Below are 23,942 nucleotides of genomic sequence, written 5' to 3' on the forward strand. Positions count from 1 at the left end.
GCTAGGCTTGGTGCATACTGTCGGGGTGATTGGAGCTAGGCTTGGTGCATACTGTCGGGGTAATTGGAGCTAGGCTTGGTGCATACTGTCTGTGTGATTGGGGTTAGGCTTGGAGCATACTGTCGGTGTGATTGGAGCTAGGCTTGGTGCATACTGTCTGTGTGATTGGGGTTAGGCTTGGTGCAGTCTGTCGGGGTGATTGGAGCTAGGCTTGGTGCATACTGTCGGTGTGATTGGAGTTAGGCTTGGCGCATACTGTCGGGGTGATTGGGGTTAGGCTTGGCGCATACTGTCGGGGTGATTGGAGCTAGGCTTTACGGTATAAATGTAGTGTTGTTCTAGTAGCCGTATTGTTGGCGGAGCAGTACAGATCGGCTGTAGGTTGCGATACCTTTAATTGGACCCACATGATAATTCTTCATAGATATTATAGTGTACAGAGCTTTCCCAAACCCCGCACATACAGGTAGCAAAGAGCAGTGCGGTTAGTCGGGTACACTGCGGTGCGGGGTACACACGGGGCCCGTTGCCATGTACACAAGCGGCTTCTGTTTGCTAATCACATTGAAGCCGTGACGGTGTCGGAGAATAACCTTTTCCGAGACCAACTTCTCTGTATAAAAGAGCAGCCATTAACACTTTCACAGCCGGGGGCGCTGCAGAGCGGGTCCCCCGGGCCCTACCTATTGATCGGGAGTGTGTCAGCAGCTGAGCGATGTCCCGGTTGATTTTCCGGAGGTGTTCCTGACACTTTTCCCATAGTCCTTTGCGCATGCTGGACAGGCCAGAGATGAAGAGGAACGCCATGAATGGGTTATTCAGGAACAGGGTGAAAAGGCTGCCACGTTGAGAGTGATCTGTAAGGGCAATAAGGATGCATGGTACTCCCCTCCAAAACACATGCTCTCCCCAAACCTATGCACCCAGCCCATACCTACAAACTATACACCCAGACCCTTCCCCAAACAAACACAACCTCTCCCCCAAACCTACACCCCTTTCCCAAACCTATACACACAGCACCTCCCCCAAACCTACACCTCCTTCCCAAACCTACACAAACTATATACCCAGCACCGTCTCCAAACCTACACCACTTCCCCATACCTATACACCCAGCACCCCTCACACCTACAATGCGCCCCTCCCCAAACCTACTCAATATATACACCCCCTCCTCAAATCTAAACTGCCCCCACTACAGTACTGACCCCCTCACCAACACACACACACAGCTATAGTACAGACCCTCTCTCCCTCTCTCTGCTATAGCACTGACCCCTCACCAACACACGTTGCGGTTTCCTATAGGCCAGAGATAGGGCAGCCATTTTTCCCCCCTGCAGGGTGATTTAAATCCGGGAACTGGGGGTCCCAGAGATCAGAATAGCACAGTTCAGCTTCTGGAGACCCCCCTGTTCCAATGCCTTTTAACAGCCTGCAAACGTATTGTTCTGTCAGTCCCTCTGGCAGAGAAGTGGTTAAATACACTTGGCTATTTGCTTCGGCTTACAATGGCTGTTCTCATGGTCGCCATCTCAGATTTGCGAGGGTTCAGCACAGCAGTGTTAATTTATGGCAACACGTGACACAGACGGCTAACTGGTCCCATGTGACACTCGTCACAGCGCAGGAAGCAGAGCCGCTTCTACTCTGCTTCAGCACACCATAGTAATGACGGGCAGGAAGCCTGACTGCTTCAGCACACCATAGTAATGACGGGGAGGAAGCCCGACTGCTTCAGCACACCATAGTAATGACGGGGAGGAAGCCCGACTGCTTCAGCACACCATAGTAATGACGGGGAGGAAGCCCGACTGCTTCAGCACACCATAGTAATGATGGGCAGGAAGCCTGACTGCTTCAGCACACAATATTAATGACGGGCAGGAAGCCTGACTCAGGTGGGAGAGCTGGAATATAGGAGGACACTTTGTAGCTACTGATGACTTCTCTGACCAGCGCAAACATGCATGGAGTGTTTACAAGTGTAAGGCTGCGGCCCGGGTGAAGAGAAGCGCGAGCGCTCGCTGCGATCAGATTGCCGAATCTGGGTGCACACGTCCAAAGTGCGGTTGTGTGCGCGTGTGCTTGCCCCGGCGCTCTGCGTGGGGAGACACAGAAATTTGATTTTAGGCGCGATGGCACCCCCCCCACTCCCTTCAGTAACACACCCCCCCCCCCCACCCACCCACACAACTTTTAACTGGACAGGAAAAAAGCTCCTGCTCAGTCCGCGCCGGACGTCTCGAGCGTCAGCACGATTCTCTTCACCCTGGCCTTAGCCCAAGTGCTGCGGAGGCAGGAGATGGAGAAACTCCAGTCCTGTACAGCAACAAGAGGGCTGCCCACCTGTGCTGAAGCAGTTAAACTGGAGTCTAACAATGAAGAGCACATGCATATGTGTAGAGAGAAACCCGTACCTTGTAAAGCCTTGGGGTACGCCGTGGGCGAGAGCAGGCAAACCAGGGGCTGGCCAAACAGATTGGTGAAATTCTGCAACAAATAAAGGCCGGAATTACATCAGAGAAAGAGTAAGGAGCAGCGTGCGGGATACAGGTCATTTAATATCAACACCCCTGGCTAGCTTCAACTGAACAACCATGAACGGTGTCACCTGGCCGCAGCCTCTGGGTACGGACGCACAAACACCTCTACTCCCAATATTTTACATGGTTCCAACATAACCGTCGCTGCAGCTTCAATTCTAATCCTCCCCACCACCACCTCCAGAAAATCTCATTCTATTCATTTCTCAACGTTAAAACAAATGTGTCGGTCTAATCACGGTGATACGTCACTGAGCTTGCAGGCGGCTAATAAACTCCCACACAGGCCATCCAAAAGCCAGTGCCGACTTAGGCAACAAGGCAGTGACTAAATATTCTGCACTGCCGCAAACTCCTCCCCCGGCGATGGGCGCGCGCTGTCCCCCGGCGATGGGCGCGCGCTGTCCCCCGGCGATGGGCGCGCACTGGCCCTCAGCAATGAGCACATATACCCATCTCACTGACCCTCAGCAATGAGCACATATACCCATCTCACTGACCCTCAGCAATGAGCACACATACCCATCTCACTGACCCTCAGCAATGAGCACACATACCCATCTCACTGACCCTCAGCAATGAGCACACATACCCATCTCACTGACCCTCATCGATGGGCACATATACCCATCTCACTGTCCAACAGAAACGACGTTTCAGATTTATTACAAACAGAAAAATGGAACGGTCAGAATAACACATTTTAGAGGAGAAAATCGGGGAACTAAAGAAAATGTAAATCTTCTGGGATAAAACTGAATAACGGTTAAAGGTTCACAGCGAGACTGCAGGTGAGCTGAAAAATCTGCCTTTGGCTGTGAAACGCGTGAACGTTCCGAGTATCCACGGAAACACAGAGACACGTTACTACGCGGAAGTGTCTGATAGTGGTACCTTATATGCCACGCTGTTGGAGGAGTCCACAATGATGAATAAAGGTTTTCTGGTGAAGGGGTAGAGATCGCCTGGATGAAGGCTGCAGAAACAAAGCAGCGAAAATCGCATGTTACATCCGGACAGTAACCCACGTCACAGCTCACGTCCCACTCCGCTTCAATCAATTAACATCCCCCGAGCAATATTGATCTGTAAAGCGAAAGCAGCACCATCCTCCCCATCCCCCCCCCCCCCTTGTTTAATCTGCATAGAAAGCAGGGGATCTGAACCCTGTTAATTTCAGCTTCGGAGACCCCCCGCTCCCCGACATACATAGGTGAAAGTAGTACCGGTACTTCCTGGTACGTAAATCCCCCATATTGCGCTGGCCAATAGGAAGCCATGACGAATGACGCCGTAGCTTCCTATCGGCCAGCGTGACGCCCGAGATTGAGACATGTTCGTTTTACCGGTAAGTATCACGGGAAGCAGGGAGGCCCCGGAGCGGAAATTAACGAGGCACCCCCTGCTTCCCATCTTGGTAAAGATAAAAACGGAGGACAGAATGGCGGCTCTGCGACATGTGAAAAGCCAAACACACATCTCGCCAGGAACATGTCACCGACCTACAGGGCCCCATGAGAAACCTATACGCCAGTGAACCTATGAAACAGGAAACAGGGAAAGGTATAAAGGTCTCATCACCAGTAAATGCATTATTATTATTATTATTATTAGTGAGCGTATGACACGCTTTGCTCTCACCAGTAAATGCATTATTACTGCGTGTATGCGACACGCTTTGCTCTCACCAGTAAATGCATTATTAGCGCGTGTATACAGCACGCTTTGCTCTCAACAGTAAATGCATTATTAGCGCGTGTATGCGACACGCTTTGCTCTCACCAGTAAATGCATTATTAGCGCGTGTATGCGACACGCTTTGCTCTCACCAGTAAATGCATTATTACAGCGTGTATTAGGCACGCTTTGCTCTCGCCAGTAAATGCATTATTACAGCGTGTATGCGACACGCTTTGCTCTCACCAGTAAATGCATTATTACCACGTGTATGCGACACGCTTTGCTCTCACCAGTAAATGCATTATTACTGTGTGTATGCGACACGCTTTGCTCTCACCAGTAAATGCATTATTACTGCGTGTATGCGACACGCTTTGCTCTCACCAGTAAATGCATTATTACTGCGTGTGTGCGACACGCTTTGTTCTCACCAGTAAATGCATTATTACCGCGTGTATGCGACACGCTTTGTTCTCACCAGTAAATGCATTATTACCGCGTGTATGCGACACACTTTGCTCTCACCAGTAAATGCATTATTACCGCGTGTATGCGACACGCTTTGCTCTCACCAGTAAATGCATTATTACTGCGTGTGTGCAACGCGCTTTGCTCTCGCCAGTAAATGCATTTAATGCGTGTATGTGACACGCTTTGCTCTCGCCAGTAAATGCATTATTACTGCGTGTATGTGACACGCTTTGCTCTCGCCAGTAAATGCATTATTACTGCGTGTATGTGACACGCTTTGCTCTCACCAGTAAATGCATTATTACTGCGTGTATGTGACACGCTTTGCTCTCGCCAGTAAATGCATTATTACCGCATGTATTAGACACGCTTTGCTCTCACCAGTAAATGCATTATTACTGCGTGTGCGACACGCTTTGCTCTCACCAGTAAATGCATTATTACTGCGTATGTGCGACACGCTTTGCTCTCACCAGTAAATGCATTATTACCGCGTGTATTAGGCCTTGCCCCCGCTGCCTGCTACAGCGTCCGCTGTGGCGGACGCTGCGCTCACGAGAGCCCTCCCCGCAATGGCGCCGGGCCCGCTGCGAGGGGGGGCCGCAGCGCTCGCGCGAGAGCTACTCCTGCTCTCAAACTCGCATCGAGCGGCTAGTCACGCCCCCCGGCGGTTCAGCCAATGAGGGCGAACCTGCCGGGTGACGTCATGGCCGCGCCCCGTCACTCCTCCGCCACGCCCCCCCCCCCCCCGGTCTCTGCTCCTGCAGTGAGCTGCAGACCGGGGAATCGCCGGAACGCGCAACCAAAAGTGCGGGCGCGCATTAGAGCGCCGTGACCGGGGCCTTAGCCTTAGACACGCTTTGCTCTCATCAGTAAATGCATTATTACTGCGTGTATGCGACACGCTTTGCTCACCAGTAAATGCATTATTACCGCGTGTATTCGACACGCTTTGCTCTCACCAGTAAATGCATTATTACCGCATGTATGCGACACACTTTGCTCACCACTAAATGCATTATTACTGCGTCACACGCTTTGCTCTCGCCAGTAAATGCCTTATTACCGCATGTATGCGACACGCTTTGCTCACCAGTAAATGCATTATTACTGCGTGACACGCATTGCTCTAACCAGTAAATGCATTATTACTGCGTGTATGCGACACGCTTTGCTCTCACCAGTAAATGCATTATTACTGCGTGTATGTGACACGCTTTGCTCACCAGTAAATGCCTTATTACTGCGTGTATGCGACACGCTTTGCTCACCAGTAAATGCATTATTACTGCGTGACACGCTTTGCTCTCACCAGTAAATGCATTATTACTGCGTGTATGCAATACGCTTTGCTCTCACCAGTAAATGCATTATTACTGCATGCGACACGCTTTGCTCTCACCAGTAAATGCATTACCGCGTGTATGCGACACGCTTTGCGCTCACCAGTAAATGCATTTACTGCGTGTATGAGACACGCTTTGCTCTCACCAGTAAATGCATTATTACTGCGTGTATGCGACACGCTTTGCTCACCAGTAAATGCATTATTACCGCGTCTATTAGACACGCTTTGCTCTCACCAGTAAATGCATTATTACCACGTGTATTCGACACGCTTTGCTCTCACCAGTAAATGCATTATTACCGCATGTATGCGACACACTTTGCTCACCACTAAATGCATTATTACTGCGTGACACGCTTTGCTCTCGCCAGTAAATGCCTTATTACCGCATGTATGCGACACGCTTTGCTCACCAGTAAATGCATTATTACTGCGTGACACGCATTGCTCTAACCAGTAAATGCATTATTACTGCGTGTATGCGACACGCTTTGCTCTCACCAGTAAATGCATTATTACTGCGTGTATGTGACACGCTTTGCTCACCAGTAAATGCCTTATTACTGCGTGTATGCGACACGCTTTGCTCACCAGTAAATGCATTATTACTGCGTGACACGCTTTGCTCTCACCAGTAAATGCATTATTACTGCATGCGACACGCTTTGCTCTCACCAGTAAATGCATTACTGCGTGTGTGCGACACGCTTTGCGCTCACCAGTAAATGCATTTACTGCGTGTATGAGACACGCTTTGCTCTCACCAGTAAATGCATTATTACTGCGTGTGCGCGACACGCTTTGCTCTCACCAGCAAATGCATTTACTGCGTGTATGCGACACGCTTTGCTCTCACCAGTAAATGCATTATTACTGCGTGTATGCGACACACTTTGCTCTCACCAGTAAATGCATTATTACCGCGTGTATGCAACACGCTTTGCTCTCACCAGTAAATGCATTACTACCGCGTGTATGCAACACGCTTTGCTCTCACTAGTAAATACATTATTACTGCATGTGACACGCTTTGCTCTCACCAGTAAATGCATTATTACCGCGTGTATGCAACACGCTTTGCTCTCACCAGTAAATGCATTACTACCGCGTGTATGCAACACGCTTTGCTCTCACTAGTAAATGCATTATTACTGCGTGTATGCGACACGCTTTGCTCTCACCAGTAAATGCATTACCGCGTGTATGCGACACGCTTTGCTCTCACCAGTAAATGCATTATTACTGCGTGTGTGCACGACACGCTTTGCTCTCGTCAGTAAATGCATTATTACTGCGTGTATGCGACACGCTTTGCTCTCACCCGTAAATGCATTATTACCGCCTGTATGCGACACGCTTTGCTCTCACCAGTAAATGCATTATTACTGCGTGTGCACGACACGCTTTGCTCTCACCAGTAAATGCATTATTACTGAGTGTATGCGACACGCTTTGCTCTCACCAGTAAATGCATTATTACCGCGTGTATGCGACACGCTTTGCTCTCACCAGTAAATGCATTATTACTGCGTGTATGCAACACGCTTTGCTCTCACCAGTAAATGCATTACTACCGCGTGTATGCAACACGCTTTGCTCTCACCAGTAAATGCATTATTATTGCGTGTATGCGACACGCTTTGCTCTCACCAAAAAATGCATTACCGCGTGTATGCGACACGCTTTGCTCTCACCAGTAAATGCATTATTACTGCGTGTATGCGACACGCTTTGCTCTCACCAGTAAATGCATTATTACTGCGTGTATTCGACACGCTTTGCTCTCACCAGTAAATGCATTATTACTGCGTGTATGTGACACGCTTTGCTCTCACCAGTAAATGCATTATTACTGCGTGTGCGCGACACGCTTTGCTCTCACCAGTAAATGCATTATTACTGCGTGTATGTGACACGCTTTGCTCTCACCAGTAAATGCATTATTACTGCGTGTATTCGACACGCTTTTCTCTCACCAGTAAATGCATTATTACCGCGTGTATGTGACACGCTTTGCTCTCACCAGTAAATGCATTATTACCGCGTGTATGCGACACGCTTTGCTCTCACCAGTAAATGCATTATTACCGCGTGTATGTGACACGCTTTGCTCTCACCAGTAAATGCATTGTTAGCGCGTGTATGTGACACGCTTTGCTCTCACCAGTAAATGCATTATTAGCACGTGTATGTGACACGCTTTGTTCTCACCAGTAAATGCATTATTACTGCGTGTATGTGACACGCTTTGCTCTCACCAGTAAATGCATTATTACCGCGTGTATGCGACACGCTTTGCTCTCACCAGTAAATGCATTATTACCGCGTGTATGCGACACGCTTTGCTCTCACCAGTAAATGCATTATTACCGCGTGTATGCGACACGTTTTGCTCTCACCAGTAAATGCATTATTACTGCGTGTGCTCGACACGCTTTGCTCTCACCAGTAAATGCATTATTACTTTGTGTATGTGACACGCTTTGCTCTCACCAGTAAATGCATTATTAGCACGTGTATGCAACACGCATTGCTCACCATTAAATGCATTATTACCAAGTGTATGTGACACGCTTTGCTCTCACCAGTAAATGCATTATTACCGCGTGTGTGCGACACGCTTTGCTCACCAGTAAATGCATTATTACTGCGTGTATGCGACATGCTTTGCTCTCGCCAGTAAATGCATTATTACCAAGTGTATGTGACACGCTGTGCTCTCACCAGTAAATGCATTGTTACTGCGTGAGACACGCTTTGCTCTCACCAGTAAATGCATTATTACTGCGTGTGTGCGCGACACGCTTTGCTCTCACCAGTAAACGCATTATTACCGTGTGTATGCGACACGCTTTGCTCTCACCAGTAAATGCATTATTACTGCGTGTGTGCGCGACACGCTTTGCTCTCACCAGTAAATGCATTGTTACTGTGTGTATGCGACACGCTTTGCTCTCACCAGTAAATGCATTGTTACTGTGTGTATGCGACACGCTTTGCTCTCACCAGTAAATGCATTATTACTGCGTGTATGCGACACGCTTTGCTCTCACCAGTAAATGCATTATTACTGCGTGTATGCGACACGCTTTGCTCTCACCAGTAAATGCATTATTACCGCGTGTATGCGACACGCTTTGCTCTCACCAGTAAATGCATTATTACCGCGTGTATGCGACACGCTTTGCTCTCACCAGTAAATGCATTATTACTGCGTGTATGTGACACGCTTTGCTCTCACCAGTAAATGCATTATTACCGCGTGTATGCGACACGCTATGCTCTCACCAGTAAATGCATTATTACTGCGTGTGTGTGACATGCTTTGCTCTCGCCAGTAAATGCATTATTACCGCGTGTATGCGACACGCTTTGCTCTCACCAGTAAATGCATTATTACTGCGTGTATGTGACACGCTTTGCTCTCACCAGTAAATACATTATTACTGCGTGTGTGTGACACGCTTTGCTCTCACCAGTAAATGCATTATTACTGCATGTATGTGACACGCTTTGCTCTCACCAGTAAATGCATTATTACTTCGTGTGTGTGACATGCTTTGCTCTCACCAGTAAATGCATTATTACCGCGTGTATGCGACACGCTTTGCTCTCACCAGTAAATGCATTATTACTGCGTGTATGTGACACGCTTTGCTCTCACCAGTAAATGCATTATTACTGCGTGTGTGTGACACGCTTTGCTCTCACCAGTAAATGCATTATTACTGCGTGTGTGACACGCTTTGCTCTCACCAGTAAATACATTATTACTGCGTGTGTGTGACACGCTTTGCTCTCACCAGTAAATGCATTATTACTGCGTGTGTGTGACATGCTTTGCTCTCGCCAGTAAATGCATTATTACCGCGTGTATGCGACACGCTTTGCTCTCACCAGTAAATGCATTATTACTGCGTGTATGTGACACGCTTTGCTCTCACCAGTAAATGCATTATTACTGCGTGTGTGTGACACGCTTTGCTCTCACCAGTAAATGCATTATTACTGCGTGTGCGACACGCTTTGCTCTCACCAGTAAATGCATTATTACTGCGTGTGTGCGACACGCTTTGCTCTCACCAGTAAATGCATTATTACCGCGTGTGTGCGACACGCTTTGCTCTCACCAGTAAATGCATTATTACTGCGTGTGTGTGCGACACGCTTTGCTCTCACCAGTAAATGCATTATTACTGCGTGTGTGCGACACGCTTTGCTCTCACCAGTAAATGCATTATTACTACGTGTATGCAATACGCTTTGCTCTCACCAGTAAATGCCTTATTACTGCATGCGACACGCTTTGCTCTCACCAGTAAATGCATTACTGCGTTTGTGCGACACGCTTTGCGCTCACCAGTAAATGCATTTACTGCGTGTATGAGACACGCTTTGCTCTCACCAGTAAATGCATTATTACTGCGTGTGCGCGACACGCTTTGCTCTCACCAGTAAATGCATTATTAGCGCGTGTATGCAACACGCTTTGCTCTCACCAGTAAATGCATTACTACCGCGTGTATGCAACACGCTTTGCTCTCACTAGTAAATACATTATTACTGCATGTGACACGCTTTGCTCTCACCAGTAAATGCATTATTACCGCGTGTATGCGACACGCTTTGCTCTCACCAGTAAATGCATTACTACCGCGTGTATGCAACACGCTTTGCGCTCACTAGTAAATGCATTATTACTGCGTGTATGCGACACGCTTTGCTCTCACCAGTAAATGCATTACTACCGCGTGTATGCAACACGCTTTGCTCTCACTAGTAAATGCATTATTACTGCGTGTATGCAACACGCTTTGCTCTCACCAGTAAATGCATTATTACTGCATGTGACCCGCTTTGCTCTCACCAGTAAATGCATTATTACCGCGTGTATGCAACACGCTTTGCTCTCACCAGTAAATGCATTACTACCGCGTGTATGCAACACGCTTTGCTCTCACTAGTAAATGCATTATTACTGCGTGTATGCGACACGCTTTGCTCTCACCAGTAAATGCATTACCGCGTGTATGCGACACGCTTTGCTCTCACCAGTAAATGCATTATTACTGCGTGTATGCGACACGCTTTGCTCACCAGTAAATGCATTATTACTGCGTGTGCACGACACGCTTTGCTCTCACCAGTAAATGCATTATTACTGAGTGTATGCGACACGCTTTGCTCTCACCAGTAAATGCATTATTACCGCGTGTATGCGACACGCTTTGCTCTCACCAGTAAATGCATTATTACTGCGTGTATGCAACACGCTTTGCTCTCACCAGTAAATGCATTACTACCGCGTGTATGCAACACGCTTTGCTCTCACCAGTAAATGCATTATTATTGCGTGTATGCGACACGCTTTGCTCTCACCAAAAAATGCATTACCGCGTGTATGCGACACGCTTTGCTCTCACCAGTAAATGCATTATTACTGCGTGTATGCGACACGCTTTGCTCTCACCAGTAAATGCATTATTACTGCGTGTATTCGACACGCTTTGCTCTCACCAGTAAATGCATTATTACTGCGTGTATGTGACACGCTTTGCTCTCACCAGTAAATGCATTATTACTGCGTGTGCGCGACACGCTTTGCTCTCACCAGTAAATGCATTATTACTGCGTGTATGTGACACGCTTTGCTCTCACCAGTAAATGCATTATTACCGCGTGTATGCGACACGCTTTGCTCTCACCAGTAAATGCATTATTACCGCGTGTATGCGACACACTTTGCTCTCACCAGTAAATGCATTATTACTGCGTGTATGCGACACGCTTTGCTCTCACCAGTAAATGCATTATTACTGCGTGTATGCGACACGCTTTGCTCTCACCAGTAAATGCATTATTACTGCGTGTATGCGACACACTTTGCTCTCACCAGTAAATGCATTATTACTGCGTGTGTGACACGCTTTGCTCTCACCAGTAAATGCATTATTACCGCGTGTATGCGACACGCTTTGCTCTCACCAGTAAATGCATTATTACTGCGTGTATGCGACACACTTTGCTCTCACCAGTAAATGCATTATTACTGCGTGTATGCGACACACTTTGCTCTCACCAGTAAATGCATTATTACTGCGTGTGTGACACGCTTTGCTCTCACCAGTAAATGCATTATTACCGCGTGTATGTGACACGCTTTGCTCTCACCAGTAAATGCATTATTACTGCGTGTATGCGACACGCTTTGCTCTCACCAGTAAATGCATTATTACTGCGTGTATGCGACACGCTTTGCTCTCACCAGTAAATGCATTATTACCGCGTGTATGTGACACGCTTTGCTCTCACCAGTAAATGCATTATTACTGCGTGTATGCGACACGCTTTGCTCTCACCAGTAAATGCATTATTACTGCGTGTATTCGACACGCTTTGCTCTCACCAGTAAATGCATTATTACTGCGTGTATGTGACACGCTTTGCTCTCACCAGTAAATGCATTATTACTGCGTGTGCGCGACACGCTTTGCTCTCACCAGTAAATGCATTATTACTGCGTGTATGTGACACGCTTTGCTCTCACCAGTAAATGCATTATTACTGCGTGTATTCGACACGCTTTTCTCTCACCAGTAAATGCATTATTACCGCGTGTATGTGACACGCTTTGCTCTCACCAGTAAATGCATTATTACCGCGTGTATGCGACACGCTTTGCTCTCACCAGTAAATGCATTATTACCGCGTGTATGTGACACGCTTTGCTCTCACCAGTAAATGCATTGTTAGCGCGTGTATGTGACACGCTTTGCTCTCACCAGTAAATGCATTATTACCGCGTGTATGCGACACGCTTTGCTCTCACCAGTAAATGCATTATTACCGCGTGTATGCGACACGTTTTGCTCTCACCAGTAAATGCATTATTACTGCGTGTGCACGACACGCTTTGCTCTCACCAGTAAATGCATTATTACTTTGTGTATGCAACACGCATTGCTCACCAGTAAATGCATTATTACCAAGTGTATGTGACACGCTTTGCTCTCACCAATAAATGCATTATTAGCACGTGTATGCAACACGCATTGCTCACCATTAAATGCATTATTACCAAGTGTATGTGACACGCTTTGCTCTCACCAGTAAATGCATTATTACCAAGTGTATGTGACACGCTGTGCTCTCACCAGTAAATGCATTGTTACTGCGTGAGACACGCTTTGCTCTCACCAGTTAATGCATTATTACCGCGTGTATGCGACACGCTTTGCTCTCACCAGTAAATGCATTATTACTGCGTGTATGTGACACGCTTTGCTCTCACCAGTAATGCATTATTACTGTGTGTATGCGACACGCTTTGCTCTCACCAGTAAATGCATTATTACTGCGTGTATGCGACACGCTTTGCTCTCACCAGTAAATGCATTATTACCGCGTGTATGCGACACGCTTTGCTCTCACCAGTAAATGCATTATTACTGCGTGTATGTGACACGCTTTGCTCTCACCAGTAAATGCATTATTACTGCGTGTATGTGACACGCTTTGCTCTCACCAGTAAACGCATTATTACCGTGTGTATGCGACACGCTTTGCTCTCACCAGTAAATGCATTATTACTGCGTGTGTGCGCGACACGCTTTGCTCTCACCAGTAAATGCATTGTTACTGTGTGTATGCGACACGCTTTGCTCTCACCAGTAAATGCATTATTACTGTGTGTATGCGACACGCTTTGCTCTCACCAGTAAATGCATTATTACTGCGTGTATGCGACACGCTTTGCTCTCACCAGTAAATGCATTATTACCGCGTGTATGCGACACGCTTTGCTCTCACCAGTAAATGCATTATTACCGCGTGTATGCGACACGCTTTGCTCTCACCAGTAAATGCATTATTACTGCGTGTATGTGACACGCTTTGCTCTCACCAGTAAATGCATTATTACCGCGTGTATGCGACACGCTATGCTCTCACCAGTAAATGCATTATTACTGCGTGTGTGTGACATGCTTTGCTCTCGCCAGTAAATGCATTATTACCGCGTGTATGCGACACGCTTTGCTCTCACCAGTAAATGCATTATTACTGCGTGTATGTGACACGCTTTGCTCTCACCAGTAAATACATTATTACTGCGTGTGTGTGACACGCTTTGCTCTCACCAGTAAATGCATTATTACTGCATGTATGTGACACGCTTTGCTCTCACCAGTAAATGCATTATTACTTCGTGTGTGTGACATGCTTTGCTCTCACCAGTAAATGCATTATTACCGCGTGTATGCGACACGCTTTGCTCTCACCAGTAAATGCATTATTACTGCGTGTATGTGACACGCTTTGCTCTCACCAGTAAATGCATTATTACTGCGTGTGTGTGACACGCTTTGCTCTCACCAGTAAATGCATTATTACTGCGTGTGTGACACGCTTTGCTCTCACCAGTAAATACATTATTACTGCGTGTGTGTGACACGCTTTGCTCTCACCAGTAAATGCATTATTACTGCGTGTGTGTGACATGCTTTGCTCTCGCCAGTAAATGCATTATTACCGCGTGTATGCGACACGCTTTGCTCTCACCAGTAAATGCATTATTACTGCGTGTATGTGACACGCTTTGCTCTCACCAGTAAATGCATTATTACTGCGTGTGTGTGACACGCTTTGCTCTCACCAGTAAATGCATTATTACTGCGTGTGCGACACGCTTTGCTCTCACCAGTAAATGCATTATTACTGCGTGTGTGCGACACGCTTTGCTCTCACCAGTAAATGCATTATTACCGCGTGTGTGACATGCTTTGCTCTCACCAGTAAATGCATTATTACCGCGTGTGTGCGACACGCTTTGCTCTCACCAGTAAATGCATTATTACTGCGTGTGTGTGCGACACGCTTTGCTCTCACCAGTAAATGCATTATTACTGCGTGTGTGCGACACGCTTTGCTCTCACCAGTAAATGCATTATTACTACGTGTATGCGACACGCTTTGCTCTCACCAGTAAATGCATTATTACTGCGTGTGTGCGACACGCTTTGCTCTCACCAGTAAATGCATTATTACTACGTGTGTGCGACACGCTTTGCTCTCACCAGTAAATGCATTATTACTGCATGCGACACGCTTTGCTCTCACCAGTAAATGCATTACTGCGTGTGTGCGACACGCTTTGCGCTCACCAGTAAATGCATTTACTGCGTGTATGAGACACGCTTTGCTCTCACCAGTAAATGCATTATTACTGCGTGTGCGCGACACGCTTTGCTCTCGCCAGCAAATGCATTATTACCGCGTGTATGCGACACGCTTTGCTCTCACCAGTAAATGCATTATTACTGCGTGTATGTGACACGCTTTGCTCTCACCAGTAAATGCATTATTACTGCGTGTATGCGACACGCTTTGCTCTCACCAGTAAATGCATTATTAGCGCGTGTGACACGCTTTGCTCTCACCAGTAAATGCATTATTACCGCGTGTATGCAACACGCTTTGCTCTCACCAGTAAATGCATTACTACCGCGTGTATGCAACACGCTTTGCTCTCACTAGTAAATACATTATTACTGCATGTGACACGCTTTGCTCTCACCAGTAAATGCATTATTACCGCGTGTATGCAACACGCTTTGCTCTCACCAGTAAATGCATTACTACCGCGTGTATGCAACACGCTTTGCTCTCACTAGTAAATGCATTATTACTGCGTGTATGCGACACGCTTTGCTCTCACCAGTAAATGCATTACCGCGTGTATGCGACACGCTTTGCTCTCACCAGTAAATGCATTATTACTGCGTGTATGCGACACGCTTTGCTCACCAGTAAATGCATTATTACTGCATGTGACACGCTTTGCTCTCACCAGTAAATGCATTATTACTGCGTGTATGCAACACGCTTTGCTCTCACCAGTAAATGCATTACTACCGCGTGTATGCAACACGCTTTGCTCTCACCAGTAAATGCATTATTATTGCGTGTATGCGACACGCTTTGCTCTCACCAAAAAATGCATTACCGCGTGTATGCGACACGCTTTGCTCTCACCAGTAAATGCATTATTACTGCGTGTATGCGACACGCTTTGCTCTCACCAGTAAATGCATTATTAGCACGTGTATGTGACACGCTTTGTTCTCACCAGTAAATGCATTATTACTGCGTGTATGTGACACGCTTTGCTCTCACCAGTAAATGCATTATTACCGCGTGTATGCGACACGCTTTGCTCTCACCAGTAAATGCATTATTACCGCGTGTATGCGACACGCTTTGCTCTCACCAGTAAATGCATTATTACCGCGTGTATGCGACACGTTTTGCTCTCACCAGTAAATGCATTATTACTGCGTGTGCACGACACGCTTTGCTCTCACCAGTAAATGCATTATTACTTTGTGTATGCAACACGCATTGCTCACCAGTAAATGCATTATTACCAAGTGTATGTGACACGCTTTGCTCTCACCAGTAAATGCATTATTAGCACGTGTATGCAACACGCATTGCTCACCATTAAATGCATTATTACCAAGTGTATGTGACACGCATTGCTCACCAGTAAATGCATTATTACTTCGTGTATGCAACACGCATTGCTCACCAGTAAATGCATTATTACTGCGTGTATGCGACACGCTTTGCTCTCGCCAGTAAATGCATTATTACCAAGTGTATGTGACACGCTGTGCTCTCACCAGTAAATGCATTGTTACTGCGTGAGACACGCTTTGCTCTCACCAGTTAATGCATTATTACCGCGTGTATGCGACACGCTTTGCTCTCACCAGTAAATGCATTATTACTGCGTGTATGTGACACGCTTTGCTCTCACCAGTAATGCATTATTACTGTGTGTATGCGACACGCTTTGCTCTCACCAGTAAATGCATTATTACTGCGTGTATGCGACACGCTTTGCTCTCACCAGTAAATGCATTATTACCGCGTGTATGCGACACGCTTTGCTCTCACCAGTAAATGCATTATTACTGCGTGTATGTGACACGCTTTGCTCTCACCAGTAAATGCATTATTACTGCGTGTATGTGACACGCTTTGCTCTCACCAGTAAATGCATTATTACTGCGTGTGTGCGCGACACGCTTTGCTCTCACCAGTAAACGCATTATTACCGTGTGTATGCGACACGCTTTGCTCTCACCAGTAAATGCATTATTACTGCGTGTGTGCGCGACACGCTTTGCTCTCACCAGTAAATGCATTATTACTGCGTGTATGCGACACGCTTTGCTCTCACCAGTAAATGCATTATTAGCACGTGTATGTGACACGCTTTGCTCTCACCAGTTAATGCATTATTACCGCGTGTATGCGACACGCTTTGCTCTCACCAGTAAATGCATTATTACTGCGTGTATGTGACACGCTTTGCTCTCACCAGTAATGCATTATTACTGTGTGTATGCGACACGCTTTGCTCTCACCAGTAAATGCATTATTACTGCGTGTATGCGACACGCTTTGCTCTCACCAGTAAATGCATTATTACCGCGTGTATGCGACACGCTTTGCTCTCACCAGTAAATGCATTATTACTGCGTGTATGTGACACGCTTTGCTCTCACCAGTAAATGCATTATTACTGCGTGTATGTGACACGCTTTGCTCTCACCAGTAAATGCATTATTACTGCGTGTGTGCGCGACACGCTTTGCTCTCACCAGTAAACGCATTATTACCGTGTGTATGCGACACGCTTTGCTCTCACCAGTAAATGCATTATTACTGCGTGTGTGCGCGACACGCTTTGCTCTCACCAGTAAATGCATTGTTACTGTGTGTATGCGACACGCTTTGCTCTCACCAGTAAATGCATTATTACTGTGTGTATGCGACACGCTTTGCTCTCACCAGTAAATGCATTATTACTGCGTGTATGCGACACGCTTTGCTCTCACCAGTAAATGCATTATTACTGCGTGTATGTGACACGCTTTGCTCTCACCAGTAAATGCATTATTACCGCGTGTATGCGACACGCTATGCTCTCACCAGTAAATGCATTATTACTGCGTGTGTGTGACATGCTTTGCTCTCGCCAGTAAATGCATTATTACCGCGTGTATGCGACACGCTTTGCTCTTACCAGTAAATGCATTATTACCGCCTGTATGTGACACGCTTTGCTCTCACCAGTAAATGCATTATTACCGCGTGTATGCGACACGCTTTGCTCTCACCAGTAAATGCATTATTACCGCGTGTATGTGACACGCTTTGCTCTCACCAGTAAATGCATTATTACTGCGTGTATGTGACACGCTTTGCTCTCACCAGTAAATGCATTATTACTGCGTGTATTCGACACGCTTTTCTCTCACCAGTAAATGCATTATTACCGCGTGTATGTGACACGCTTTGCTCTCACCAGTAAATGCATTATTACCGCGTGTATGCGACACGCTTTGCTCTCACCAGTAAATGCATTATTACCGCGTGTATGTGACACGCTTTGCTCTCACCAGTAAATGCATTGTTAGCGCGTGTATGTGACACGCTTTGCTCTCACCAGTAAATGCATTATTAGCACGTGTATGTGACACGCTTTGTTCTCACCAGTAAATGCATTATTACTGCGTGTATGTGACACGCTTTGCTCTCACCAGTAAATGCATTATTACCGCGTGTATGCGACACGCTTTGCTCTCACCAGTAAATGCATTATTACCGCGTGTATGCGACACGCTTTGCTCTCACCAGTAAATGCATTATTACCGCGTGTATGCGACACGTTTTGCTCTCACCAGTAAATGCATTATTACTGCGTGTGCACGACACGCTTTGCTCTCACCAGTAAATGCATTATTACTTTGTGTATGCAACACGCATTGCTCACCAGTAAATGCATTATTACCAAGTGTATGTGACACGCTTTGCTCTCACCAATAAATGCATTATTAGCACGTGTATGCAACACGCATTGCTCACCATTAAATGCATTATTACCAAGTGTATGTGACACGCTTTGCTCTCACCAGTAAATGCATTATTACCAAGTGTATGTGACACGCTGTGCTCTCACCAGTAAATGCATTGTTACTGCGTGAGACACGCTTTGCTCTCACCAGTTAATGCATTATTACCGCGTGTATGCGACACGCTTTGCTCTCACCAGTAAATGCATTATTACTGCGTGTATGTGACACGCTTTGCTCTCACCAGTAATGCATTATTACTGTGTGTATGCGACACGCTTTGCTCTCACCAGTAAATGCATTATTACTGCGTGTATGCGACACGCTTTGCTCTCACCAGTAAATGCATTATTACTGCGTGTATGTGACACGCTTTGCTCTCACCAGTAAATGCATTATTACTGCGTGTATGTGACACGCTTTGCTCTCACCAGTAAACGCATTATTACCGTGTGTATGCGACACGCTTTGCTCTCACCAGTAAATGCATTATTACTGCGTGTGTGCGCGACACGCTTTGCTCTCACCAGTAAATGCATTGTTACTGTGTGTATGCGACACGCTTTGCTCTCACCAGTAAATGCATTATTACTGTGTGTATGCGACACGCTTTGCTCTCACCAGTAAATGCATTATTACTGCGTGTATGCGACACGCTTTGCTCTCACCAGTAAATGCATTATTACCGCGTGTATGCGACACGCTTTGCTCTCACCAGTAAATGCATTATTACCGCGTGTATGCGACACGCTTTGCTCTCACCAGTAAATGCATTATTACTGCGTGTATGTGACACGCTTTGCTCTCACCAGTAAATGCATTATTACCGCGTGTATGCGACACGCTATGCTCTCACCAGTAAATGCATTATTACTGCGTGTGTGTGACATGCTTTGCTCTCGCCAGTAAATGCATTATTACCGCGTGTATGCGACACGCTTTGCTCTCACCAGTAAATGCATTATTACTGCGTGTATGTGACACGCTTTGCTCTCACCAGTAAATACATTATTACTGCGTGTGTGTGACACGCTTTGCTCTCACCAGTAAATGCATTATTACTGCATGTATGTGACACGCTTTGCTCTCACCAGTAAATGCATTATTACTTCGTGTGTGTGACATGCTTTGCTCTCACCAGTAAATGCATTATTACCGCGTGTATGCGACACGCTTTGCTCTCACCAGTAAATGCATTATTACTGCGTGTATGTGACACGCTTTGCTCTCACCAGTAAATGCATTATTACTGCGTGTGTGTGACACGCTTTGCTCTCACCAGTAAATGCATTATTACTGCGTGTGTGACACGCTTTGCTCTCACCAGTAAATACATTATTACTGCGTGTGTGTGACACGCTTTGCTCTCACCAGTAAATGCATTATTACTGCGTGTGTGACATGCTTTGCTCTCGCCAGTAAATGCATTATTACCGCGTGTATGCGACACGCTTTGCTCTCACCAGTAAATGCATTATTACTGCGTGTATGTGACACGCTTTGCTCTCACCAGTAAATGCATTATTACTGCGTGTGTGTGACACGCTTTGCTCTCACCAGTAAATGCATTATTACTGCGTGTGCGACACGCTTTGCTCTCACCAGTAAATGCATTATTACTGCGTGTGTGCGACACGCTTTGCTCTCACCAGTAAATGCATTATTACCGCGTGTGTGACATGCTTTGCTCTCACCAGTAAATGCATTATTACCGCGTGTGTGCGACACGCTTTGCTCTCACCAGTAAATGCATTATTACTGCGTGTGTGTGCGACACGCTTTGCTCTCACCAGTAAATGCATTATTACTGCGTGTGTGCGACACGCTTTGCTCTCACCAGTAAATGCATTATTACTACGTGTATGCGACACGCTTTGCTCTCACCAGTAAATGCATTATTACTGCGTGTGTGCGACACGCTTTGCTCTCACCAGTAAATGCATTATTACTACGTGTGTGCGACACGCTTTGCTCTCACCAGTAAATGCATTATTACTGCATGCGACACGCTTTGCTCTCACCAGTAAATGCATTACTGCGTGTGTGCGACACGCTTTGCGCTCACCAGTAAATGCATTTACTGCGTGTATGAGACACGCTTTGCTCTCACCAGTAAATGCATTATTACTGCGTGTGCGCGACACGCTTTGCTCTCGCCAGCAAATGCATTATTACCGCGTGTATGCGACACGCTTTGCTCTCACCAGTAAATGCATTATTACTGCGTGTATGTGACACGCTTTGCTCTCACCAGTAAATGCATTATTACTGCGTGTATGCGACACACTTTGCTCTCACCAGTAAATGCATTATTAGCGCGTGTGACACGCTTTGCTCTCACCAGTAAATGCATTATTACCGCGTGTATGCAACACGCTTTGCTCTCACCAGTAAATGCATTACTACCGCGTGTATGCAACACGCTTTGCTCTCACTAGTAAATACATTATTACTGCATGTGACACGCTTTGCTCTCACCAGTAAATGCATTATTACCGCGTGTATGCAACACGCTTTGCTCTCACCAGTAAATGCATTACTACCGCGTGTATGCAACACGCTTTGCTCTCACTAGTAAATGCATTATTACTGCGTGTATGCGACACGCTTTGCTCTCACCAGTAAATGCATTACCGCGTGTATGCGACACGCTTTGCTCTCACCAGTAAATGCATTATTACTGCGTGTATGCGACACGCTTTGCTCACCAGTAAATGCATTATTACTGCATGTGACACGCTTTGCTCTCACCAGTAAATGCATTATTACTGCGTGTATGCAACACGCTTTGCTCTCACCAGTAAATGCATTACTACCGCGTGTATGCAACACGCTTTGCTCTCACCAGTAAATGCATTATTATTGCGTGTATGCGACACGCTTTGCTCTCACCAAAAAATGCATTACCGCGTGTATGCGACACGCTTTGCTCTCACCAGTAAATGCATTATTACTGCGTGTATGCGACACGCTTTGCTCTCACCAGTAAATGCATTATTACTGCGTGTATTCGACACGCTTTGCTCTCACCAGTAAATGCATTATTACTGCGTGTATGTGACACGCTTTGCTCTCACCAGTAAATGCATTATTAGCACGTGTATGTGACACGCTTTGTTCTCACCAGTAAATGCATTATTACTGCGTGTATGTGACACGCTTTGCTCTCACCAGTAAATGCATTATTACCGCGTGTATGCGACACGCTTTGCTCTCACCAGTAAATGCATTATTACCGCGTGTATGCGACACGCTTTGCTCTCACCAGTAAATGCATTATTACCGCGTGTATGCGACACGTTTTGCTCTCACCAGTAAATGCATTATTACTGCGTGTGCACGACACGCTTTGCTCTCACCAGTAAATGCATTATTACTTTGTGTATGCAACACGCATTGCTCACCAGTAAATGCATTATTACCAAGTGTATGTGACACGCTTTGCTCTCACCAATAAATGCATTATTAGCACGTGTATGCAACACGCATTGCTCACCATTAAATGCATTATTACCAAGTGTATGTGACACGCTTTGCTCTCACCAGTAAATGCATTATTACCAAGTGTATGTGACACGCTGTGCTCTCACCAGTAAATGCATTGTTACTGCGTGAGACACGCTTTGCTCTCACCAGTTAATGCATTATTACCGCGTGTATGCGACACGCTTTGCTCTCACCAGTAAATGCATTATTACTGCGTGTATGTGACACGCTTTGCTCTCACCAGTAATGCATTATTACTGTGTGTATGCGACACGCTTTGCTCTCACCAGTAAATGCATTATTACTGCGTGTATGCGACACGCTTTGCTCTCACCAGTAAATGCATTATTACTGCGTGTATGTGACACGCTTTGCTCTCACCAGTAAATGCATTATTACTGCGTGTATGTGACACGCTTTGCTCTCACCAGTAAACGCATTATTACCGTGTGTATGCGACACGCTTTGCTCTCACCAGTAAATGCATTATTACTGCGTGTGTGCGCGACACGCTTTGCTCTCACCAGTAAATGCATTGTTACTGTGTGTATGCGACACGCTTTGCTCTCACCAGTAAATGCATTATTACTGTGTGTATGCGACACGCTTTGCTCTCACCAGTAAATGCATTATTACTGCGTGTATGCGACACGCTTTGCTCTCACCAGTAAATGCATTATTACCGCGTGTATGCGACACGCTTTGCTCTCACCAGTAAATGCATTATTACCGCGTGTATGCGACACGCTTTGCTCTCACCAGTAAATGCATTATTACTGCGTGTATGTGACACGCTTTGCTCTCACCAGTAAATGCATTATTACCGCGTGTATGCGACACGCTATGCTCTCACCAGTAAATGCATTATTACTGCGTGTGTGTGACATGCTTTGCTCTCGCCAGTAAATGCATTATTACCGCGTGTATGCGACACGCTTTGCTCTCACCAGTAAATGCATTATTACTGCGTGTATGTGACACGCTTTGCTCTCACCAGTAAATACATTATTACTGCGTGTGTGTGACACGCTTTGCTCTCACCAGTAAATGCATTATTACTGCATGTATGTGACACGCTTTGCTCTCACCAGTAAATGCATTATTACTTCGTGTGTGTGACATGCTTTGCTCTCACCAGTAAATGCATTATTACCGCGTGTATGCGACACGCTTTGCTCTCACCAGTAAATGCATTATTACTGCGTGTATGTGACACGCTTTGCTCTCACCAGTAAATGCATTATTACTGCGTGTGTGTGACACGCTTTGCTCTCACCAGTAAATGCATTATTACTGCGTGTGTGACACGCTTTGCTCTCACCAGTAAATACATTATTACTGCGTGTGTGTGACACGCTTTGCTCTCACCAGTAAATGCATTATTACTGCGTGTGTGACATGCTTTGCTCTCGCCAGTAAATGCATTATTACCGCGTGTATGCGACACGCTTTGCTCTCACCAGTAAATGCATTATTACTGCGTGT

At 46.2% G+C, this 23,942-nt stretch overlaps 1 protein-coding gene across 1 annotated transcript in view; it reads right to left on the reverse strand.

The window, feature by feature from the left end:
• SCAI (suppressor of cancer cell invasion) overlaps positions 1-23,942 on the reverse strand; it is a 98,865-nt gene that overhangs the window by 8,521 nt on the left and 66,402 nt on the right. Inside the window, 3 exon segments of the mRNA XM_075579394.1 lie at positions 684-857; positions 2,424-2,496; positions 3,444-3,525. Coding sequence (XP_075435509.1) covers positions 684-857; positions 2,424-2,496; positions 3,444-3,525 — 329 coding nt within the window.

Source organism: Ascaphus truei, chromosome 21, assembly GCF_040206685.1.
Source record: "Ascaphus truei isolate aAscTru1 chromosome 21, aAscTru1.hap1, whole genome shotgun sequence".
Lineage (NCBI taxonomy): Eukaryota > Metazoa > Chordata > Amphibia > Anura > Ascaphidae > Ascaphus > Ascaphus truei.